This window comes from Taudactylus pleione, unplaced genomic scaffold (assembly GCF_031769625.1).
Source record: "Taudactylus pleione unplaced genomic scaffold, aTauple2 ptg000162l, whole genome shotgun sequence".
Classification (NCBI taxonomy): Eukaryota; Metazoa; Chordata; class Amphibia; order Anura; family Myobatrachidae; genus Taudactylus; species Taudactylus pleione.
This window is the reverse complement of record NW_028284564.1, coordinates 9,708,267-9,731,380: the sequence shown is the minus strand read 5'-3', so window position 1 is coordinate 9,731,380 and position 23,114 is coordinate 9,708,267. Positions and strand designations below refer to the sequence as shown.

The window sequence follows — 23,114 nt, the reverse complement described above, 5'->3', positions numbered from 1 at the left end:
TTGGCAGTCATTAATACAATCTACTTTTAATGTGATACCATACCCAAATTAATGACTACTCATTTAACATGTATTTAATTAATAAACAAATGCAGCTCCATCAACAGAAGAAGGGTGTACTAAGGGGCTAATTCAGCATTGCACGCATGCTGATCCTGCATGATCGTACTCAGCCCCTGCTATGCCTCTGCCTGATTGACAGGCAGAGGCATTTAAGGGGCGGTACGGGGGTGGCCGACATTCCCGAAAACGGAGGCGTGTCGGGCCTGTTTTCCGGGATTGGCAGGGCCAGGGGCTGTGTCCACGGATGCAGTATCCTGGCCTCACAAGCCGACCAGCCTGTGTAAACTGAGGCTTACTCAGCTGGCCGGCAGCGGAGTGACCTTGGTCTAATGCAGCAGGGGGTGTCAGACACCTTCTTGCTGCATTTGCAAGGACAGAATTGCAAAGCTGCTTGCGTGCAGCTTTGTAATTCCATCCACTACTGGATCACCCCCTAAGAGTCAAAAAGAGCAGCACTCAGAACAAGCACGCACATGAGGTAGTGAAAGGGTTGTTAGATATATGTGCAATGTCACATTCCATCCATTGTCTGCAAATCCACACTGCTCAGGGGAAGAGAGGAGGTAACGTTTTACAATGTGTCAGATCAGTCAGCAAAATGATTTTCAACCAACTTCACCCTGCCCATGTAATTAGGTCCTCAGCTTTTCTGCTCTCGGCTTCCTCTCATTCAATGGCTACTACAAAGTCATTTGCCTAAGGGTGGGGAGAATACCCTTTAATAATAGCTTGTCCTGTCACAACTCCCAATGGCATCCTATTCATGTCCTTCATGATATTTTTGGCTCTGTAATTCAGTATAGCCACTGGAAAGTTTCATTTGTCGTTATTAGTTTATTAAATACTTTCCATCAACTTTCCAAGTCAGGAATATATTACACATAGGTAGAAAGACAGGAGAAAAATAAATCAGGCAGAATTAAATTTGCAGTCTGGCTCTGTTAAAAAAAATAATCTATTAAAAGGAAATAAAAATCAACGTCATGACAATTTTATATATATATATTTTTTAAATTAATAAGTTTTATCCCTGCCTTGATCTCTATGACCTACAGATGTACACTGTTGTTCAAGTCGTGCCAAATAGCTCCTTCAGCATGGCAGGTCTGGGCCACTCGGCCGCGCCAAGCAGGTTTTTGCTCAAAATTTACATCTTATACGTACAAATAAAACTATTGGAAGCATCAAAAATGTTCTAGCGCATGCAGATCACTGTGATTTGCGACATTTGTACATCTGTGTGTGACAGAGACTGAATCTTTGCAAAAAGGGCTCCAATATCAATAGCCGCAGTTTTCCTCATGCCAAGCTCCGTTGTGCCTAATCTGTGTACTTGTGTGCTACCAATAACTGTGCGGTTAAAGTCACAGCCTTGCATCTCTAGTAGACTGTGTGCAGCTTTTCACTAGTTCTGCGATGTGTATAATACGCAAACTGTAAAGAAATATACTGTACACTACTCTTCTCATGGCACCTTAGTGTCTAGAACACATCTAGGTATTTCGTGCTGTACCTTGACATTAAATTGCTTAGATGTACATATGCGCTATTACATTTTTTTTTTTACATTTTACGTTTAACTATTTACAAACCAAATTAGTAGGGCACAATGTCTGAAATGGCCTAGTTTATTTGTTGCAGATTTGGAGATCACCAACATTTGGCAAGGAGGTTAAATAGGATTATATGCAGCGCACAGGCACAGAGATTACATATCAGAGGATGTTTCAGAAGCTATGTAAAAAGAACAGAAAACAGCAATCTATGGTACATTCTGGGATTGGGAGAAGTTGCACTGAAACAAGTAATATTATATCCTATTTATGCTATATATGAGGTTTATTACCTTGTCCTTGGAGATGTGAAATATCTAGTCCTTCTCTCAGGCGGATGACAACAACACCATACTGGTAATCAAAAGCATCACTGGACAAACAAAAAAACAAACAAGTGTTTAGAATCCCCATAATACCATCAATAACCCGGTGGCACATATTTATTTTAGTTTATGTATGTAAACAATTATAAAAGCATGTAAATGCAATGTATGTCTTTACATTTGGGGGCACAGAACTAAACGATTATACAATGATTAATCCATTTCATTCCCAGGGAAGATATAACCAGTATACTCCACAGAGGGAGGGGTGTACCTGTTCTTGTGATATTGTCCTGAATAACATTTATAGGAGCCCGTTTATCAATAATCACTTACATACTCAATGTGATCTGGGTGCGATATTAGCGCCCAAAATCACATTACAGTATGCGAATATACTGCCGGAATGTATCAAATAGCAAATGCAGGGACAGGAGCTCCAAAAGGAGCCAATCCCTGCAATGTGATCGGAGTGAAGTGAACACAGCAGCTGACCACGCATGTGCTGCAGAGAGGAACCCTCTCCTGGTAAATTTTGCAAAGTGTAGCCCTTAGGCTATAGCGGATAACGCCATCTTCAGATGGCGTTAGCAGCAGGGTCCAAACCCTAAATGTGAGCTTGGTAAATTTGACAGCATCACAACCCCCACAGAAATACTGAGGGGTTGCGTCTGCAGTCGGAAATGGAGGAATCGCAGCATATATCGGAGATATCTGCTGCAGTAGATACATGGTACATAATATTTGCAGGAATTATGCTGCAAATATGTCATAATAAATTAGGCCGCATAGTCCTCATTGTAGTTTGTCATTTGTAGGCAGACACAGGGTTAGAATGATTTACACAGATCAGTAGAAATGTTTATCAGGTAATTGTCTCTTCTGTAAAGTCTGCTGCTCAAAGCTTCAAAACCTAGCAACAAAGCTTTCTTATCATTTACAAAATATTAAAGTTGTCAGGTAACATGGTAAAATATGAAAAAACAGCCGAGAGACAAGTGTGTAAAACTACTGTGTAATACAAAGGCGTAAAAATACAAACAGGCTTAATGGACCTATTTGAACCATAGCGATTGACGATTTAGGGGAAGAAAGCAGGCAGCCATACATCACTGCAACACCAAGGCACGCTCCCACACCGATGCACACCAAAATGGCTTCATCGTATGTGATGGTTCTACAAAGTCATGCCGACCTCCCATTTTACACATACCTTTTGCATCTCCCAGAAGCAGATAAGTACGCAAGTACAATTTAGAAAAATAGATAAAGGATAACCAAGTCCAAGATATAGCTAATACCACAACAAGTACTATTTTTCAGCAGGAACTCAGTTCCTGAACCTCTCATTAACTATCACAATGTCCTGGGCCAAAATGTATCTTCCATAAGATAAGTTTTATTTTAAAGTCCCTTTTGAGTGCCTTCTTTTCTAAATACTGTATATATGTATACAGGGGAGAGTTATTTAGGGGAGACAGTTAGGATATTCACCTAACCCCTGTCGGGATACCGAGCATCAGGATGCCGCTGTCGGTCTTTTGACAGCCATTATACTGACTGCCGGTATTCCACACCGGAATCTGTATGATTTACCGCCAGACGCTTGTCCGGCGGTTGGAATCCCGACAGCGGCTGCCCGACAATGGGTGAAAATCCCGCTTGTCCCCAAGTAAGTATTGAATATCCTAACCTCCCCCCCTAACCCTAACCCTCCTTAGGGGTGCCTAACCCTAATCCCCCCTCTAAGTGCCTAAACCTATCCCCCCCTTCCCCGTCTCCTAAACCCAAGTCCCCCGGTGGGGTGCCTAACCCTACCCTCCTCCCGTGGGTGCCTAACCCTAACCCTCCCTCCTCCTAGCCTAACCCTAACCTCCTGGGGGGGCCTAACCCTAAGTCCCCCCCGGGAGCCGTAAACCTAACCCTCCTCCCCGTGGCTGTCCACGCTCAGCGCCCGGCATCACTTCGATCGGGATGCCGGGCACCGGTAAAATGACAGGCGTCTAGATATAGATGCCTGTCATTTAACCCTCGCGGGATAAAGCAGTCGGGAAGCCGACTGTCGGGATTACGTCCGCCGGCTTCCCGACTGCATTCCCCCATGCCCAACCCCTCAGAAACACCTTCCACCTTACCACAGCACTGTGGTTTAGAAGGTTTGAAACAAATGCTAAGAAACTCCCAGCTAGTACCTGTAATAACACTTTGCAGTCTAAAGACCCATTCATTTATTTTTGGCTACAGCGTATGGGGTTTTTACTTGTTTTTGGCTCCAGTGCATCTCTGACCAAAGGGAAAAAAGAAAATGCGTATAGTGAGTTGCTCCTGCTATTCTGCACTGTTTTGGCTGATGTAAGAGATGTGAAACACTGGGTACATAACTAACACTAATTGTATATTTAACTGTATATGAGGGAAGATTCATATTCATTTTGCAGAGTTGTATTCCTTAACAATGTATGACATTAATTTGGTAAAATGGTAGAGATTAATATATTCTGTTAATCTACCGCTCTCTTTGTTATTATCATATTTATTACCATTATATACAGTGTATTTTCTAATTCAATTGTTATTGTAGCAAGTGATTGTTTTGGGGGTTTTTTTTGTTTCTTTTGCTTCAATCTGAATTCAAGCATTTGGAAACCCATTGCAGAAATCCTGTATTTGCCTTTATATTCACAAAAAGATGTAAATAATTCAAAGCTGTGCCACAAAACTTTAGTCCCAATGACAACTTTACAGTCAGCTTGCAGCGGTCATTTAAGTTATTTGTTGGGTCTAAATTCAGTGCTATATCTGGAAGAAAAAACTATCGCAAATGCATGTTTCTTTATTCCAACCACCAAAAAAATTCAAATATAATGTTTTAAATTCATGAGGTTATCTTGTATTCAGCTCCAAAATATATAATACACTGTAAATAAAGGCTTCAAGAGCACACTGCTCCAGCTGAGAAAACCTACAGCAATCCAGGAAAAATGTTTTTCAGACTACTTGAGAATATCTTTAGGATGCAATTGCCTGTAACCATCTAGCTGAATGACATATATGTTTGTAGCTGGCCTCTACTGCCGGATCCATCTATAACTCACATACATTTTTTTTTGTAATTCAGTGAAATCAGAGGGGTTGTCAACATAAATCAAAGCCCAATTTTCCATCAGATGTGGCTTTCATTGACAGAAATATGCTCAGAACTGGCACAAAGTACTTCAGAGTAACAAGATACAAAAACACCAAGAAAGGAAAAAAACTGCTAAGAGCAGTTACAGAGTAATTTACAAAATGGACACAAAACAACTGCACAGATTCGACAAAGTGATCAAATTCCACACTCCACGTGACCAATGGTCAAAGTAGTATTTTTTATATTATCATTTGCATTTGCTATACAGGTACATTACCAACAGGTGACTGAAAATTTGTACTTACTGAAATAAATTAATGTAGGTTTCCACTTCTTTCATATCAGACTGAATCCAATTATTTTTGAAGCCAACAACAAGGGTATTTGGTCTCATTCGTCCCAAACCAGCAGCCTAAAATACCAAAAACAAAATAGAAAAGTGCAGTTAAAGCCTAATTGCAAAAGGAAATCATAATTGTACACATCATTCTTGATCTCAAAATAAATAAATAAATAAATAAAGTCTTTAAAACTAAACCCATTCATTTGTGTTTGATGAGTCCTGCATTAAGCATTATTGGAGTTTTATGACGAATGACAAAAGAGGGATTATACTCGCGTTAGTACATGGGATACTCATAGCCTCATTACTGATAGATATTTATATCTGAAAGCGTCATATAGACATGGGAAATTGGTAGACTAGTAAAAACTATACAGTAAATATAGATGTAGAGGTGTGTTTAGCGATATGTTGTCTGATCAGACATCGGTTTACTGTGCAGTTGTGTGTATATGACTGGTCTACTTTAAAGGCACAATTTTTAAATTAACTCGTTGACCTTTAGTATAGGTCTTATGAAAAGGAGAATATTTTTAATTAGAAACCAGATATTATGACCCAAGACTATAATAACCACAAGTCTTTTTTCCCCATTTGTTCCTTAATTTTCCCCATGGCTGGAATAAGTGGCACCTTAGCAGTTAATGCGCTGATTAGAGAAAAGGGTTATACATATTATAGAAAACTAAAATAAAAGATTTTTGGTCAATCTACCGTTGAATCATTTTCTCTTAAGCAGGCTGGGGAACACTGTACAATGGGATTGTAGGTTGGGGCTGGAGCTGGCACTTGATAAAACTGAAGCTCCTCTCCCCTGCAATCCCACAATTCCAGTACTTCTTTAAAAGAGTCCAGAGAGGAGTAGCAGGAAGCCAATGAAACTGGTAGGACAACCAAACAAACCAGAAGGCAAAAGACGGGTCAAGAACCAAACATCTCGCACAACTGAGCGTGAGGGAGGGATCACAGTGTTCCCCAGCCTGCTTAAAAGGATACAATGGTAAGTTGACTAAAAATCCTATTTTCTCTTGCAGCAAGGCTGGGGAACACTGGACAATGGGACGTTCAAAAGCTGCCCTTATGGTAGGGAACTCTCCGCTGCCTGACCAAAGAACTGTACGCCCAAAGTGGGTGCCGTCAGAGGCAAAAGCCTGAAACGTAAAAATGAGCAAACGTGCGGACAGGGGACCAGATAGCGGCCCCCTGGACCTGTGTTGCTGAAGTCCTGCTGCCCTTAAGATCGCTGCCATCCTCGTGGAAGGCGCTGACACTCAATCTGTTGGCAGTTGCCTCCGCACCGGTGGATCCAACGCAGAATGGTCTGTGGAGATGCTGGCCAACCATGGGCATGCGCGTCATAAAGACCCCGCAGCGAACAGTGCGGTGTACCAAAGAAGACATGTACAAGAAACACTGCAGAGCTACGCACAACTAGCAGAGCCAGATCATACCAATCCCGGGAATTTGCAGAAGGAGGAAGAACCGGAAAGACAATACCCTGGTGTAAGTACAAGGCCTTAACAAGTGTCGGCTGGAACGTAAAACCTGTCCGGAGAACCGCACAACCGTAATGGAAGCCAAGAAAAGACGGCTTGCAAACTCTAAACACGGAACCATGCAGAGGGAAGGCAATAGCCAGAAGGAAGATCATCTTCCAAGCAACTAACTGACGAGTCACTGAACACAACGACTCTCATGGAGCCAGTGTGAGAGTCAAGAAGGCTAGATTAAGATTAGAGTCCACTGCACCACCGGCGGACGAAACAGTGGCTGAATACGCTGCACACACCCTGTAAAAATGGTTTTGACCCTCGGGAGAAAGCCAAAAGCCGAATTCACAGGGCCAGAACCTGTATAGTCACAAAATTAAGTCGTCAACCGGCCCCCAAACCCTCCATAAGGAAGGCCAAGAAACATGAGAGGCAAAAACTTGTAATGGTTACACAACAAGAGGTAGGGTTCCCAAACTCGGAGGTAAGCACGAGATGGAAACGGTGTCAGAGCTCGCAGCCTAGTACGGACCACAGAGAGAAAATCCTGCAAGTTTATCCCGCTCGGATACACAAGTCAGGTTGTGAAAACCAACAGTGGAAGGTCCCCTCATAGATCCCAACCTGGACCTAATGACCTTAGGAGAATGGCCGTGTACCGCCAACATCATAGCCAGCCTGGAGCCCCTAGGATTACTCACTCGAGAAGCCTCGACGTGTCTGGAGACATGAGGTTTCTCCAACTTTGGTGAGCAGCGGGAACAGATGCTCTAGATGAAAAATCCCACAGAATAGTCAAGGCACCCACAGAGGAAGCCAGACGATACCAGTATCACACACAAAACTCTGGAGCTTCGGTGCAGAGAGGCCATGAGATCCCCTTGTGGAAGGCCTCACGTCCGAACAAAAGGTAGTAAAGCCACTGGATGGAGAGACCGTGGTTCTGCTGAGGAAGTCCGCTGTTCAATTTCCCCCTACCGGCATAAACCGACAGTCAGAACAAAGGTCTCCGCCCAGGAAGGACTCGGGCTGCCCCTGCCATCGCGGCAGTGCCTCCTGGATGATCTACCTATGCCACTGCTGTTTCGTCATCCAACTGCATGCGAACTGGCAAGCCGCTCAGGATAGACTGGTCCCCCAAAATGAGCCAGAACAGTGACTCGGATCTTGAGCACATGGATCAGCAGAGTTGTCTTTAACAGTGACCAAAAACCCTGCAGCCGAAAGTGTAATTGTACGGCACAACAGCCCAGGAGACTTGCCATCAGTGGGTCCAATGAGCCGATCCAGAGTGACTAAGGATCACACCTGGAGGAGAGAGATGTGAACCATCCCCAATGGAAAATGACGAGTGCTGTTGGACAGAATGAGAAACTGAGATTAGAGGGCTGCCGCACAACCCTTTCAAACTTGGAGAATTACCGGCTGGAACTCCTGCGAGTGTAACATGGCCCACAGAATGGTCTCTAAGGTGCAGACCACCATACCCAACAACTTAATGATCTACAAGATCGACGGCCGACGCACTGACTGTACAGGGGTGACCAAGTTCTCTAGGGTCCCTACTTTGCACTCTTCAAGAAGACCTGTTGGATAGAGGTGTCGAAGACCACCTCCTGAACGAAAGACCCTGCCAGGAAATCGGTGAGATCTGTCGACCAAGTTCCCGCTGAGATTGGACAGACCTGAAACATGCGATCTAGGATGTTGAGTAACTGGGAAGCTGAATAATCTTATACCAGCAGAACACCAAAAGAAGGCATGACTGTGATACCTTCTATGCGCAAGAAGCTCGCTGTCACCGACCTCATGTTTGGGCAAACACACGGAGCCGGGGCTCTACTGTATAGCATGGCCTGGAAAAGATAAAAAACAGATCTGACTGCAGGAGGAGGAAAGGATGACGGAGGAGGGAAGGATGACCTGCCCAAAGCAGAACGTGAAGATACGCATCCCTGATTGAAGATACGCATCCCTGATGTCTAATGAGGACAAACCATTGTTGGCCTCCATGCTGTGGATCACAAACTAAACACCCACTGCCTGGTGCTCAAGGCACCAAGAATCAAGATCGGCCAGAATGAGTCTACAACATCCGAACAAGGGGCCAGATGCAGTGACAACCCCAGTCTCCCGACTAGCCCACGAAGTGAGGCAATAAAGTAACCGAGAGGAGCACAATGAGAACACGGACCAATGCCGTGGTGGCGAACCTCCTAGGTACGAGATGTAACAATTGTGAATGACGCCCAGTGTTCCCCAGCTTTGCTGCAAGAGAAATACAAAATACAATTTGCAGAAAGGTGATAAACATAATGTAACTTCAACAAAAGGAAATATCTGACGTGCCTAAAATAACAGGAAGACGGCTGGCGTGTGACGCTTTCTAATACAGTGAAGCAACTCTATTACATGACAGGTTTTGCCTGCAGGACTACTGATCAAATCCAGAGCTCTTACCTGCATGAGATACTGGGCTCCATCCCGTAAGTCTTCTGCATGAACCGGTGAATAGAAAGCTTTGGTCTTGTTTTTAATAAGCCACCTCTGATATCTAGCCTGGTCTGTAAGCAGTTCTTTCATAGCTTGTCTTCGTGGACCCTATACAAAAACAAATAGGAGAAAATGTATGTATGTATATATATATATATATATATATATATATATACACATATATACACACACACATATACATACACACTCACATATACATACACACTCACATATAGCAAAAGATTACAGCAGCAACACTGTGAATAATGTGAATGAGCATCTGCAAATTTTCATGGCGGAGGGAGGGGACAGAAAAATTAGAGCCCGTCTTACCATGTGCACATGTCCACAGATCATCAAACCAACATTTTTTGTAAAGGCGTGTACTAGGTGGAGGAGAGCTGGGCGTGAATTTGGCGCGCCAATTAAAACAAGACATTGAGGCCTGTTGTGAAAAGAAATCACAGGATAACAATCTTAAAATAGGATTTTCTTGAAAATCAATTTGAAGAAATGCATCTGAAATACACTCAGTACCATACAACACCCATTGTTTTGGCAACCAATCATAAGTACATCAATCAATGAACCAGGAAAATAAATAATGTAAGAATAGTGTAATGCGTACAATGAATTTACTGATACAGTCAAGCATCAGATCATAAAATGCAGGAGTCCTAAATTAAATGATCTAGAGTCTTACAGTTCAGTGAATTAGCATAGACCATTGTAATCTATATCCAGAGTGATGTGGTGTACTGTTGTAGGGCAGTTTAACTCAGAGAAGTGGAGAATACGAAAGCATCTAAACCGTTATCTGTTATGAGAAATATACCCGATCTAGATAAGGTAGGCTCCTCACTAATCATGGGTACATAGTAATGCAGCCACCGAAATGGCTGGGAGAATGGGATATAGTTAAGATGCTGACAATCGAAATCCTGGCGTCAGAATCCCGACCCGCGGCCAGAATACCGACATCATGAGATGCCGATGCCATAATTCCGACAGCAGCATCCCGAACGTAAGTATAGCGGGGCTGGTTAGGTTTACAACGTGTGGGGAGGGGGGTGTGGGATGGAGAGGATTAGATTTAGGCACCACCGGGGGGGTTAGGGTTAAGCTGTGGGGGGGTGAGGCTGCGGGGAGAGGGGGGAGGTTTAGGCACCACTGGGGGGGTAGGGGTTAGGCACCAAGGGGGGAGGGTTAGGTTTAGGCACTAACGGGGTGGGTTAGGATGCAAAGAAGGGAGGGTTAGGGTTATGAGGTAGGGTTAGTATACTTACAGAGCCCCTGTCTGGATTCTGAGCATCGGGATGCTGCTGTCAGTTATTTGACCGTCTGCATCTCAGACAGCCAGTCTCACGTATGTATTCCCGGGAGAATGTGTGACAGTTATAAGATTACAGAAATATACAATTGCAGTGTGCATGGTTTTTTAAAGGTGTTGCAGGCAGTGGTGGCAGAAAGCTTTATAGATTTCTGTAACTCCATAATAGAGTAATAAAATATACCCACATACATTGCAGTAAACGAGCTGTAACTTTTTTTTTTTAATTCTTTTGTTAAATTACCTGAAATTTTTCACATGATCTTCTACGCCTGCCAGCCGGATGGTGTGCTGCAGTGCATTCAGGTAGGTCAGGGCTTGTGTTGAAGAGCCCCAATTTACATCTGGAAGAGAGCAATGCAAAAAAATACAAAACAAAAAAAAAAACTGTTGAGCATTTATGTAACAGATAATGTTGATGTTGGTTGGGCATAAAAAAAATACAGAATTGGATGATGACCAAAAACCCTGCTACGATTTGAGGGCTGGATGGCTGGGGTTTAACATATGACCCCATCCAATCAATATTTTATGATACAGTGATCAATTAGGCACCCTCGCACACACAAACTACAACTGTTTGCCAAATTGGGCAATGGAATGTTTAGTGTGGCAATCATTTTTGCATTGTGTACTGGGTTTTGGATTGCGGTTGTATTGTGTTTTGAAATGGAAATGTATAGTTATATTATTATAAATGATTAGTAAAATGATACAGGCAGGAAAAGAACAGGAACTAATGGAACGTCTTGTAAACTATACACAACCTTGACATCCTGCAGTGCTGAAAGGATCCTGACCTCACAAGTATTAGCAAATGTGGCTGCCTGATGTTACAATGACAGCTGTTACCAGGCACCTGCAGCACTGTTATGCTGATGAAAGTAATATGTTCCATCTGCACATTTACCTCACGCTGTCATGTCCAAATCAGAGTCTGCGTTATCACAAAATTTAGTTAAAGAATAAAAAAAAAAGTGTTGGATATTGAGGTTTATGGAGACTGAAAAGCAAATGATTTTTTTTTCCTTTCCATTACGTTGGTGTTAAGCCATCTGCAATCGACCAATCTAACTCTTGTTATATTGTGAAATAGTTTCCATTGATATAAATAATTTCTGAATGACTGAAAACAGCAGATGGATATGATTTTCTACAAATAGCTTTAAAGCTTGCCATGGACCACTGCGACCCCGGAGTTAAACCCACTACATTCTTTAGTCCATTATAAATGGTATTTTAATTAATCTTCACACAGACAAGCTCCTCCCCAAAATGTTCGGTGCTATATGCTGCAACCACTGTTCAGAGAAACTAGTTAGAAGACTTGTACATTTTCTTCTATCTAATTGAAAATGATAATAAATTACATGAAATATATGCATATGAAACATGTATCAATCAATGGTATATGCATGTGTGTAATGCAGTGCCAACACCAATATATTGCTCTGCTTTATCCACTGGGATGATGAGACATGGAATCACTGGCACTTGGATTGGCCTATGCTTCACATATGCTGGGTACACACTGGCCGATATATTGGCCAATATATCGTGCCCCCGTCGGCCAGGCCAGTGTGTACAGACGATATGTCTGTGAACAACGTCGTTCACAGACATATCTCATTGGCTATGCTGCACAGCCAATGAACAGATATGTCTGCAAACCTATCTGTCCATCGGCAAGTGTGTACGGGCAATCAGCCGATCGCCCGTACACAGGGGTGCAAAGGGGGAAGGGGAGCCGTGAGCGGTTACTACTTACCGAGCGGGTACTACTTACCCGGGTCCGCACAGCTCCCCATCCACAGCAGTCCAGCACACGCTGCTGTGTGCTGGGCTGCACTGGGAGACAGCCCGAGCACACAGCGCCCCCCTCCCCAAAGCGCAGCGCCGCGTCGGAAATGTGTGTGTGTGTGCCCCGAAGGGGGCGTGGCCACATGCCTACCGCAATTAAGCCACGCCCCCACCCGCCCCCAGTCCGGCTCGGCCCGCTGCAGCAGCAGATGATGGGTGTTCAATGTGTATGAACGACCTTCATATGCAGATATATCTGTCAGGTGTGTACCCACCTTTAGTATTTCATAGTGTTAGAGGATATAAATGAGGTTGTGCTAAAGGAATATATTTAAATAATTACTCAATTAAAACTAAACATAATTAGGTTAACAGAAAATTCACTGGTGGCATATACAATTGCAGCGTTACACCTGTACTTATTTATGTACTCTATGTACTGTACTTATGTACCTGGATTTATGTATAAAATGTCCTTTTCAGTATTATTTATGTACTAGTTTTAATGACCGGTTTTAAGCCCTAACTGTGTGGACTTTGTATATGCTCCCCATCCTTTCTTTGGTTTCCTCCAGGTGCTCCGGTTTCCTCCCACAAAACAAAAATATACTGGTAGGTTAACTGGCTCCCAACAAAAATTAACCATAGTGTGTATGTGTATAAGCATGTGGCAGGGAGTATAGATTGTAAACACCACTGGGAAAGTGACGGACATGAATAGTCAAATATTCTCTGCAAAGTACTGCGGGATATGTATGCACGGGTTGGGTATGGGATCCAGACAGTCAGGATGCCGACGTTATCGACAGAGGCATTCCGACAGATTTCTGTAAGTACGTATTATAACCCTAACCGTCACCTCCCATAGCCTAACCCTAACCAACCGGTGCTGCAGCCTTACCCTAACCCTACCACAGCCTAATCCCAACCCTGCCCCTAGTGCCTATCCCTAACCCTCTCCCGAACCCTCCCTCTTACCCTATTACTTATCTCCGCAATCTGTCAGTATTCTAACAGGTGGGATGCCGCTGTCAGTATTGTGACCGTCGGCATTCTGTCAGTATGCTGCCTACATCCCATAACACTAAAAAATAACTGTTAATAAATAAATAAGAAAACTGCAAAAGGTATAAACCAGGCACTATAAACTTACCAGGCTTCTTGTATGTGACGTATATATACAATCCAATGACTATGATGTATGTTAAAAGGGCCGCCCACCAGTTTATAACAAACATGACACCGCAGCAAAGGAGGGCCCCGATGAGAGACACCCACATGTTGTAGTATTTGAAGGCTGGACGCCAACCTGACAAGAAAAAACAAAAAGGATCATCAATAATAACACAGTTGCTTCAATGCTCACTCATATTAAAAGACCCTTGGCTCCATTGGAAACCCTTCTCTGTTGTCAGTATCATGGAAAATAAATTGGAGTAGTTATAGTGCTGGCATAAAATCTGGTACTTTTTAGAGTGGAAATTAACCCTCAACTGTTGTGTTTGAAAAACAAAGCAACTTGTTTTCCTAATTATGCACATATCTGGATTCTTCCTTTGCTAACACAATTTGTAAGATTTGTATAACAGTGACAGACAAGTAAAAATGTCACCACATGTAAACTAACGTAAAACATACCAGCTGATGTAATTTGCGAAGAAACTAAGCACAAACATCCAAGTAAGGTTCTTAGTAAACAAATACATGGTCTCACACAGCCGTCACAATCTGTATTTCTGCCTCCCTCAATAAACTGACAAAACTGCTCATAGGGGACAAATAAAAAACACACAGTACACTTAAGTCTTACCTGGAGACTTGGCAAGAGAAGCGTGGAACACAGAGAAGTTTATTAAGGCATAAGATGCCAGGAAGAAGTTTGAAATGATGGGAGCAATCACATTTAGTTCAGCTAAAGAAGGAAATATAAGAGAGCATTTCAATTTACATTTAAAAATTATACCTGTGGTGTTAAATTACACATCTAATCCCCACTAAACGCAAACCACAACCACATTGAATTGCATCTACCCCCAACCAAGTCTACAGACATACTGAAATCCATACACCCCAAACCCAGTTACAGCCAAATTGGACTCCTTATACCCACAAACCAAGTCTACAGCCAAACTGGACTCCATATATTCCAAACCCAGTCTAAAGACACCCTGGACTCTATCTACTGCCATATTGATCTGCATCTACCCCCAAACTCCGGCTATGGTCACACTGAACTCTATCTGCCCCCAAAGCCAGTCTTCAGCCATACTGAACTCCATCTACCCCCTAAACACAGTGTACAGCCATGCTGATCTGCATCAACCCCTAAACTCAGTCTATAGCCATACTGAACTTCATCTACCACCAAATCCATTCTTCAGGCAAACTAAACTCCATCTACCCACTACAGACATACTGTAGTTACGTGCTTCATAACTACTACAGTAATAATAGTCTGTATTGCATGCATCACATATGGCATGAGCATCCTCTTCTTCCCACCTAGTTATGCTTATTCTTAGCTCATGTGCCGTTTGTCTGAAATGCAACAATTTGAGTATAATTGTAACTAAATGATTATAGCTTTCCTATGAATAAATGCATTCATATGGTACTTGGAAAAACTACTTGTGCTCGTTTATTTGGTGCAAATGTGAAAAATAAAAATAAAAAATAGGAAAAGAAAAGGATACAAAAAAACTAAAAACAAAAACACACCAACCAATTAATATGAATCCCAATGCGATCAGAAATGTGAGGAGATAGCCACGGAGTGGCTCGTTGTTGTTGCCGTATCCCTTAGCAAACATCTGAAAACCTGGATAAATGTTGTCCTTGCACAAGGCCTGGGGGGAAAGGAGACCTCTCATTTAGGACGATATATGTTCTGCATGTACAAAGCAAAACATTCAATTTGAAATGTGGTTCTAATAAAACACAGCATAAATAAAAAAGGTCAATTACACAGTGTTTTCCAAAGCACAAACCACTAGTAAGTATGTAAGAACTGCTGGTAAAGCACTGTGCTACTGTGAACCATGCAGTAAATGGTATGTACTGTTTGATTTATGCACACCTTACTATTGAGAAAATAAATGTGGGTCTTAACTGTATATTAAAGTGCATAAGGAGAGCGGTATTTCCAAGAATAATAAGGTAAGTTTCAGAATTTCAGCCAATGCTACAAACACAAGAGAATAAGCACATATATATATATATATATATATATATATAAAATAGCCTGCAAGTTGCAGGCATGGTGCATTTTTGTCGAGTTATCTCATATATTTAAGGCACCAATAATTTAAAAGGCAATAACCTTTGAAATTATTAGCGCTTTAAATCTGTGGGCTAACTTGATGAAAAATGCACTCGGGTCTGCAACTATAAGGGCCATGGTTTACAAGGGCACAGTTTGAGAAAGCAATGTCAGTGTATACACCTGATGTGATACCTAGGCCAGAATAGTATTCTTACCTGGAAAACCTTTGGAGCACTCACTAAGGAGGCAAGAGCTGAAGAAAGGGTAGCGGAGAAGATTCCTGCAGTAATAAGTGGCGCAAATCCAGATACCATGCTCATGACCTGCAATGTTAGAGAACCTTATATTTTCATATTTGCATACAAAAACTATTCACAACTTTTACATAGAGGATTCCACAAATGGGATATGGTGAATTGCACAATCTTAACTTTCTTCCTTAACAATAAAATGTGTAATTTACTTTTGGCCCTGTGTAGATGTAATATTCTTCTTCTTAGATTACTTGATCATCAACTGTTATATTAAGTTTGCATTTAGAAGAAGAAAACCAAATACAGTTTAATAAATAACTGAAAAAACACCCTAGTGTCTAATAAGTCATAAAGTGTTTCCAGATCAGATTAGAACAACACATACAGTCCTAGGAACTTGGGGTGAGTAGGAAGGACTTTCTCTGGCTTACCTCTGGATCATCTGTAAGCAGATCGTTATCTATTTCATCCAAGAACGATGCCTAAATTTCCAGGACTGGATCTGTTATTCTCAGAGGTTTTATACAGTTCTACTCTGGTAGAATTCTAGACTATGGGGGGAATTAATCAGCCCCGATAATTTATTCTGGTGTGAAAAGGGTGGTAGTCTCTGGTTGTAACACCCGGGGCTATTTAATAATAGACCCTTTTTCTCGCCCGGTTAACTGTTAAACAGGCCTTAACACATAGAATCCGAATTAAGGTCTCGAACCTATGTGTTAACATGGTTGCGGCACCCGAAAATAGGCCATTTATCAAGGATTTCTTTTCGAGCTCCAAAAAAAAAAAATCCCCGTTTACTACAGCCTTTGGGCCGCCTTCGGGGCTAATTGAATAGTCCTGTGGGACCAATTAGCCTGCAGTAAATTACCGAGGCAAATTGAATTCCCCCTATATGTGTTCTGCATAACATTGGATTCTGAGGATATTTATAGAAATTCTTATGGGTATGCCCATTTTAATATGTTTGTAAGTGTGTTTTTTTATTAAAATTGTCTTTGTTTACTGATGGTATTACTGTACGCCAGATGTCCCATATATTCTCTCTCCAAATAAATATATATATATATATATATATATAAATAAAAAACATAGAAAAGAGAACTCTCACCAGGTAGTTGAAAGATAAAATCAAATCTTTATTGAAAACTCACTAAAAAATCGTTATAGTAGTCGACGTTTCGGTTCTCTCAGGAACTGTCATCAGGACAGCAGCATAGATACACACAGGACAATGATTTACCACATTTGGTGAAGCATTGTCATGTTTGGACGCTGGACTTTTTGCTCCACATCGGAGCTTTTCTGGGGATCAAGTATCGGGCACGTGCACGGTTTATCCCCGTATTCAATTTGGAGCCGGCGAAAAAAGGTAAGTATTGGGAAAAATAGGGGAATTTTCGGGAATTCATCCTGGGACCCCCCTAATGATGTCCAGACATAGGGGATCACTGTGGGTACCCCCGTTTAGCCCTGCAGAATGTGTTCTGCATTTTTAAATAGCCACGGCAGGTGTTTCTTTCCCACGAAATTGAAGAAGTGATGCATAAAAGCACTTAACTTTCAAATTTGTGGTATATGAAAATGGGTACTAGCATATTTTTAAGTCCCTAAACTAATTTTGAAAAAATGCTGCAAAAATGCACCTGCTGCTAATAGCCTATTCTAGAAAACACCTGCCGCATACCTACAGAATACCCCTGAACCTATTTCGCTATTTTTAAACACTGTTCCCCATTTTTTTTTTTTACCCAAAATTTTAAATAATTTTTTTGGGGTGTCCCTAATATTTTTTCAACTTTTTTTTGATACAGTTAATTTTTAAGGGCCATTCCCAGGGTTGCAGGTTATTTCTTTTAAGCCTGCACCCCTAAACCCCAATTCTGCACTTTTTTGGTGAAAACATGGTGAAAACTTATCCCCATTTTTTTACAAAGACTTTTCGAACCGGCTAAAAGTCTTTCAAATTGAATATAGGGATAATTGAAAAATGCGAAAATGACGTCATCGGCGATAATTTATCGCCGATTCCGACTTTTCGCTGCCTAATTGAATATGGTCCATAATCTCCAGTTTCTACAAAGGGTGCCTGAGAATTGGTCCAGCCTTACCCTTCAAAGACATATGGGGGGTCATTCAGACCCACTCGCGAGCGGCAGTACGCTCGCAAGTGGGTCGATGTTCCCCACTGCGCATGCGCACGACGGAGGGAGCTCCGTCGTGCGCATGCGCGAGACCCGGGGAGCGACGGGCTTCCCATCGCTCCGGGTCTCGCACCAAAGGGGGCGTGCTGTCGATGTTGATTGACAGCGCGCCCCCTTTGTTGGGCGTGCCTGGGGCGTGCCTGCCAGACGGAGGCGTTCCCATGGGAACGCCTACCATCTGAAGCCGGCCCCACTGACATCACTAGTGATGTCAATGGGAGTGATTTTGGCTCTGATAGAGCCAAAATCACTCCAGGGCTTGTGGCAGGGAGACACTACCGCAGGGTCTCCGTCGCAAGTCCGATGGTCGCGATGGTCAAGACCATCGCGACCATCTTTTTGGACGCTCGTATATGCTGTGGGTGGTGACCCACAGCTATACGAGCGTCCAGGAGGACGCTCCATTTTCATGGAGGAGGGCCCTGATTCAGAGCGAGCGCTCTGGTCAGAGCGTCCGGCTCGGAATCAGGCCCATAGTCAAGACTCCTTTGCAGTTGGCTCAAGTAAACATAATATATATATATATATATATATATATAATATGTATTACTTTTGGCGCTGTGTAGATGCAATATTTTTCCTCTTCGATTACTTGATCATTCACTCTTATGTTAAGGTTGTACATACAGAACGAAAAAAAAAAAAAATGTAGTGTAATACATCCTGGGGGAAAAACACCCTATAGTGTCTAAAGTAAACCTGATGGTTTGCATACATCTCCGATGGTGGGGCACCTGCGCAGGACCCATTTTGCATGTGTAGAACAGTGCCCACTGAGCCACAAATTGCGGGGTGGAGGCGGTGTGAATTGGGCCCATAGTACAACTTACTCACTTTTTAACTAAGAAAAAATACCTTACCCCTTGTACGAGTTTTATTCAGGTAAGAAGTACTATATTAACAATTTTCTTACATGCAGGTCAAAATTTGTCGTATACCTCATAACATGTCCTTGTGGATGAATACAGCATTTTTTTATTTATTTGTTTCACTTTAATATAGTTCATGTGAAAGTAAAGGAGATGGTTGCAGGTTCTTATAAAAATGTAAGTGAAAAATGAATATCAATATGTAGGCATGCCTCTCCTGAGGCTATTCTTTGCTATTAAGACAGGTGTGGCACACTGTTCAACAACCATGAAGACATCGGTTTTAAATGCCTACGCTAGATCTGCCCCACTCAATTAAGCGATTACTGTGCAGAGACCAATTCAAATATTAGTGTCATAATGAGCATTGGTCCTTTTTACTCTCACCTCCAAAGGGTGCACCCGTACTTAATGGAATCAGCCCCCTATATAACGGTTTGATAAATGTTTCTAGTAGCAGTATATAAGCAGATACAGGCTTAGATATTATGAACACCACTTTCTCACAAAAACCTTGTATAATAAAACAGGACAATAGGCAGGACATGGCAGCCTCTAACCCTGCCCACAGTGCTATAAACTTAAATTTTTTACATATAGGTCGGTGGGATGCTATCGTTCCCGTACCTGGAAATTTTTCATAAGTCCAAATTTACAGTTTGGCACACAGGCAGAAAAGTCATAATCCAGTCTACAAGCTGCGTCTGTGCAGTTTGTCACTGCTGCGGAGAGGGTGTCATTAACGTTTCCGGATGCATCTCGGACAACACATGAACCTGTTGCAAAAGATAAATAATTGATTACTACAACTGGAGAAAAAACTGGGGTAAAATTGGCAGGGAAACAGCGTATGCAAGAGTAATAATCGCAATAATATATATATATATATATATATATGTTTTTTTATGCATTTAGGTTGCCAGTACAACAGTCAACAAATAGGTTTATATTTAATAAATGGACATAATGCACATGTATTCAACTATGCATTTCTCAGAATTAAAGATAACAAAGATAAACCATTATTCTCACTCCTTACCCACAGACACTGCAACCCCCATGTAAACTATAGTTGTTATAAGAATGGCCAGCATGGTTCCTTTGGGTATGGCTAGTTGAGGGTCCTGGAGAACAGAACATATATACACATGGATTAAAAACAGCAATGTAAACTGAATATTTTACACCTACCTTATACACAATACTCACCGCAAGGTCACCTGAGATATTTGCTCCGGCTAAGATGCCAGTTGCAGCAGGAAAGAATATGGCAAAGACGGAAAAGAAGGTTTCATCATCTCTGAAGGCTGGTCCAAAGTTCTCACTGAATATTTCAGCTGCAGTAGAGGATAAGACAGTGAGTTGCCTATAGAGTATGGTCTACACCAGGGGTTCCCAACCACGGTCCTTAAGGCACACTAAAGCTGGCCACACACTAGACCAACTTTCATCCAACCAGCTAACTAGTTGATTGGTTGGAGTGAAGATCAGGTAAGGTATGGGAGTAAATGATGATCAGCAATTTGCTCCTAAATGCCAGAAAACAGATGAAAATGGTCGTCAGACAAGTTTGTTAAATGTTTGATTAAAACAATTTGTTGAAACAACAGTTTTTAGTCCATTTTCCAGCGTTTGGGAGCAAATTGCTGATTGTCATTTGCTTTCATTCCTTACCAGATTTTCATTCCAACCAATCAACTAGTTGGATGGTTGGATGTAAGTTGGTCTAATGTGTGGCCAGCTTAACAGTCCAGGTTTTAGAGATAGCCATACTTGAGCACAAGTGACTTAATTAGTACCTCAGTTATTTTGATTTAACCATCTGTGCTCAATCATGGATATCACTAAAACCAGGACTGTTAAGCTGGTCACACACTAGACCAACTTTCATCCAACCAGCCAACTAGTTGATTGGTTGGAATGAAAATCTGGTAAGGTATGAAAGCAAATGACAATCAGCTATTTGCTCCTAAATGCCAGAAAACAGATGAAAATGGACGTTCAGACAAGTTTGTTAAATGTTTGATCTAAACAATTTGTTCAAACAACAGTTTTTTGTCCATTTTCCGGAGTTCTGGAGCAAATTGCTGATTGTCATTTGCTTTCATAGCTAACCAGATTTTCATTCCAACCAATCAACTAGTTGGATGGTTGGATGTAAGTTAGTCTAGTGTGTGGCCAGCTTTAGTGCGCCTTGAGGACTGAGGTTGGGAATCACTGGTCTACACCCTTCTGTGGATGGTTTTGTAATCACTAAACTCTACAGCAGGGGCAGCCAACCCTGGTCCTCGTGAGCTACCAACAGTGCATATTTTCCAGGTCTCCTCACAGAACCACAAGTGAAATAATTAGCTTCACCTGTGGATCTTTTCAAAAGTGTTAGTGAGTAATGAATACACCTGTGCACCAGCTAGGTGATCTGGAAAACGTGAACTGTTGTTAGCTCTCGAGGACCGAGGTTGGCTACCCCTGCTCTGCAGCTATCATTGTAAAATACAATGAAAATAATAGCTTTGAAGATGATATGTTTGGACAGACAGATAAAAACAATAGAGGTTGTCACTTTGGTAATGCCCTCCTAACAAGAACTATTTATTTTCTAAATAAATACTTATTCTACTCGTACAAATGTAAATATAGAGACATTGGGATTGAATCAGAGGCACACGCAAATGCCAACGTTTATGTAGTTGAGTGAATTTTTTGCAATTGCGCATGTGCCACAATTCCAAAAAGCTACAGTACTACGGCGCATGTGTTATGAGTGTACGCACAAAGGCGTTGTTGCAATCTAGATGTATAGTATTAGAAATGTCTTTGAAAAATGATGGGCGTTCCTGAGCAGTGATTGGGTGGTCGCTGGAAGTGCATGCAAAAAATGGGCCGTTCAGTGGGTGTGTTCGCGGGCATGTCAATAAAAACATCTGCGCACACAGACGTCCAGACGGAGAAACAGCACCTGCCATAGAGCTGGTGCAACCGATGGTATTACTTTGTCTCCGGATGCTGAAATTGGGCGTCTCAGTCCTTGCACATTCGGCCGCACGGATGTACACAAGGAAAGGAGTTTGTAGCAGCATTTGCATGAAGTCGCAGACAGGCAGCCGCCAATAGACGCTGCTGTCTGCTCTTCTGCACCAGGATCAGAATCAGGCCCGATGTTGGAAAAAAAAAAAAAAAGAAACCAAAACTATTTGTATCACAACTTCTGCAGTGTGCATTTGTTCCTTTATCATAAGCCATGCAATACATATTTTTGTACAGTTTATGTTAAAATCTTATATTGTTGCTGTTTTATATACAGTAAATATACAGTATGTTAAAGATACAAATGTAAATCGCTTTTAAACTCACAGTTGCTTTACAAAACTACCAAGAAAATAGTGCTGTCCCAGTAACTAATGAGATATTGTTGTGTGCAAGGTTTTGTAGTAACACCATAAGCCTTTATCATGATAGCATAGTTTTAAATGCATTACTTAATTTTTCCATACAAATGATAAAATGATCTAAAAATAAAAACTACAACAACAAAATAAGTGAATGCACCCAACTCTACACTGTATAAGTACCTTTATATCCAAAGAACCCCTTGGCCTTCTTGTCCTCTAATGGTATAACGGTTCCTATAAAGAAGTCAACTATTGCCAATAATAAAATTACCAGCAGCATAATTTGGGCCTGTAAAAAAACACAACATACAAAACTAAATGGGCGCCAAAAATAAAAAGACATGTTTCAGATGTATCGTTTATTACATAAATATATTTTTAGGCGCCTTAAGCCAGGAATTTCCTCAGTAATATCCCCACTGACACCTATCTTTGATAATCCTCTCTTTCCTCCTGGGTCCTTAGGTCGGACCTGTGGAGGCAGGCAGGTATTACTAGACTGAAATATCTGGTTTCTGACAAAGTGTTTAAGTCCTTCTCCAGGTTCGACACTTTGCCTCCTCTCAGGGGGAATTTCTCAACTCAGCAGAGATTTGACAGAATTT

At 41.8% G+C, this 23,114-nt stretch overlaps 1 protein-coding gene across 3 annotated transcripts in view; it reads right to left on the bottom strand.

Moving 5' to 3' along the window:
- The window catches only part of SLC12A2 (solute carrier family 12 member 2), a 119,611-nt gene that overhangs the window by 30,879 nt on the left and 65,618 nt on the right, over positions 1-23,114 (bottom strand). For all 3 annotated transcript variants that reach the window (XM_088475112.1, XM_088475115.1, XM_088475113.1), the window contains 13 exons: positions 22,690-22,798; positions 20,327-20,454; positions 20,157-20,241; positions 19,745-19,893; positions 16,006-16,113; positions 15,251-15,374; positions 14,339-14,440; positions 13,682-13,837; positions 10,973-11,072; positions 9,732-9,843; positions 9,366-9,506; positions 5,378-5,484; positions 1,910-1,989 (listed from right to left, as the gene is read on the bottom strand). In XM_088475112.1, the coding sequence (XP_088331238.1) occupies positions 1,910-1,989; positions 5,378-5,484; positions 9,366-9,506; positions 9,732-9,843; positions 10,973-11,072; positions 13,682-13,837; positions 14,339-14,440; positions 15,251-15,374; positions 16,006-16,113; positions 19,745-19,893; positions 20,157-20,241; positions 20,327-20,454; positions 22,690-22,798 (1,501 nt within the window). The remainder of the gene's footprint in view (positions 1-1,909; positions 1,990-5,377; positions 5,485-9,365; positions 9,507-9,731; positions 9,844-10,972; positions 11,073-13,681; positions 13,838-14,338; positions 14,441-15,250; positions 15,375-16,005; positions 16,114-19,744; positions 19,894-20,156; positions 20,242-20,326; positions 20,455-22,689; positions 22,799-23,114) is intronic.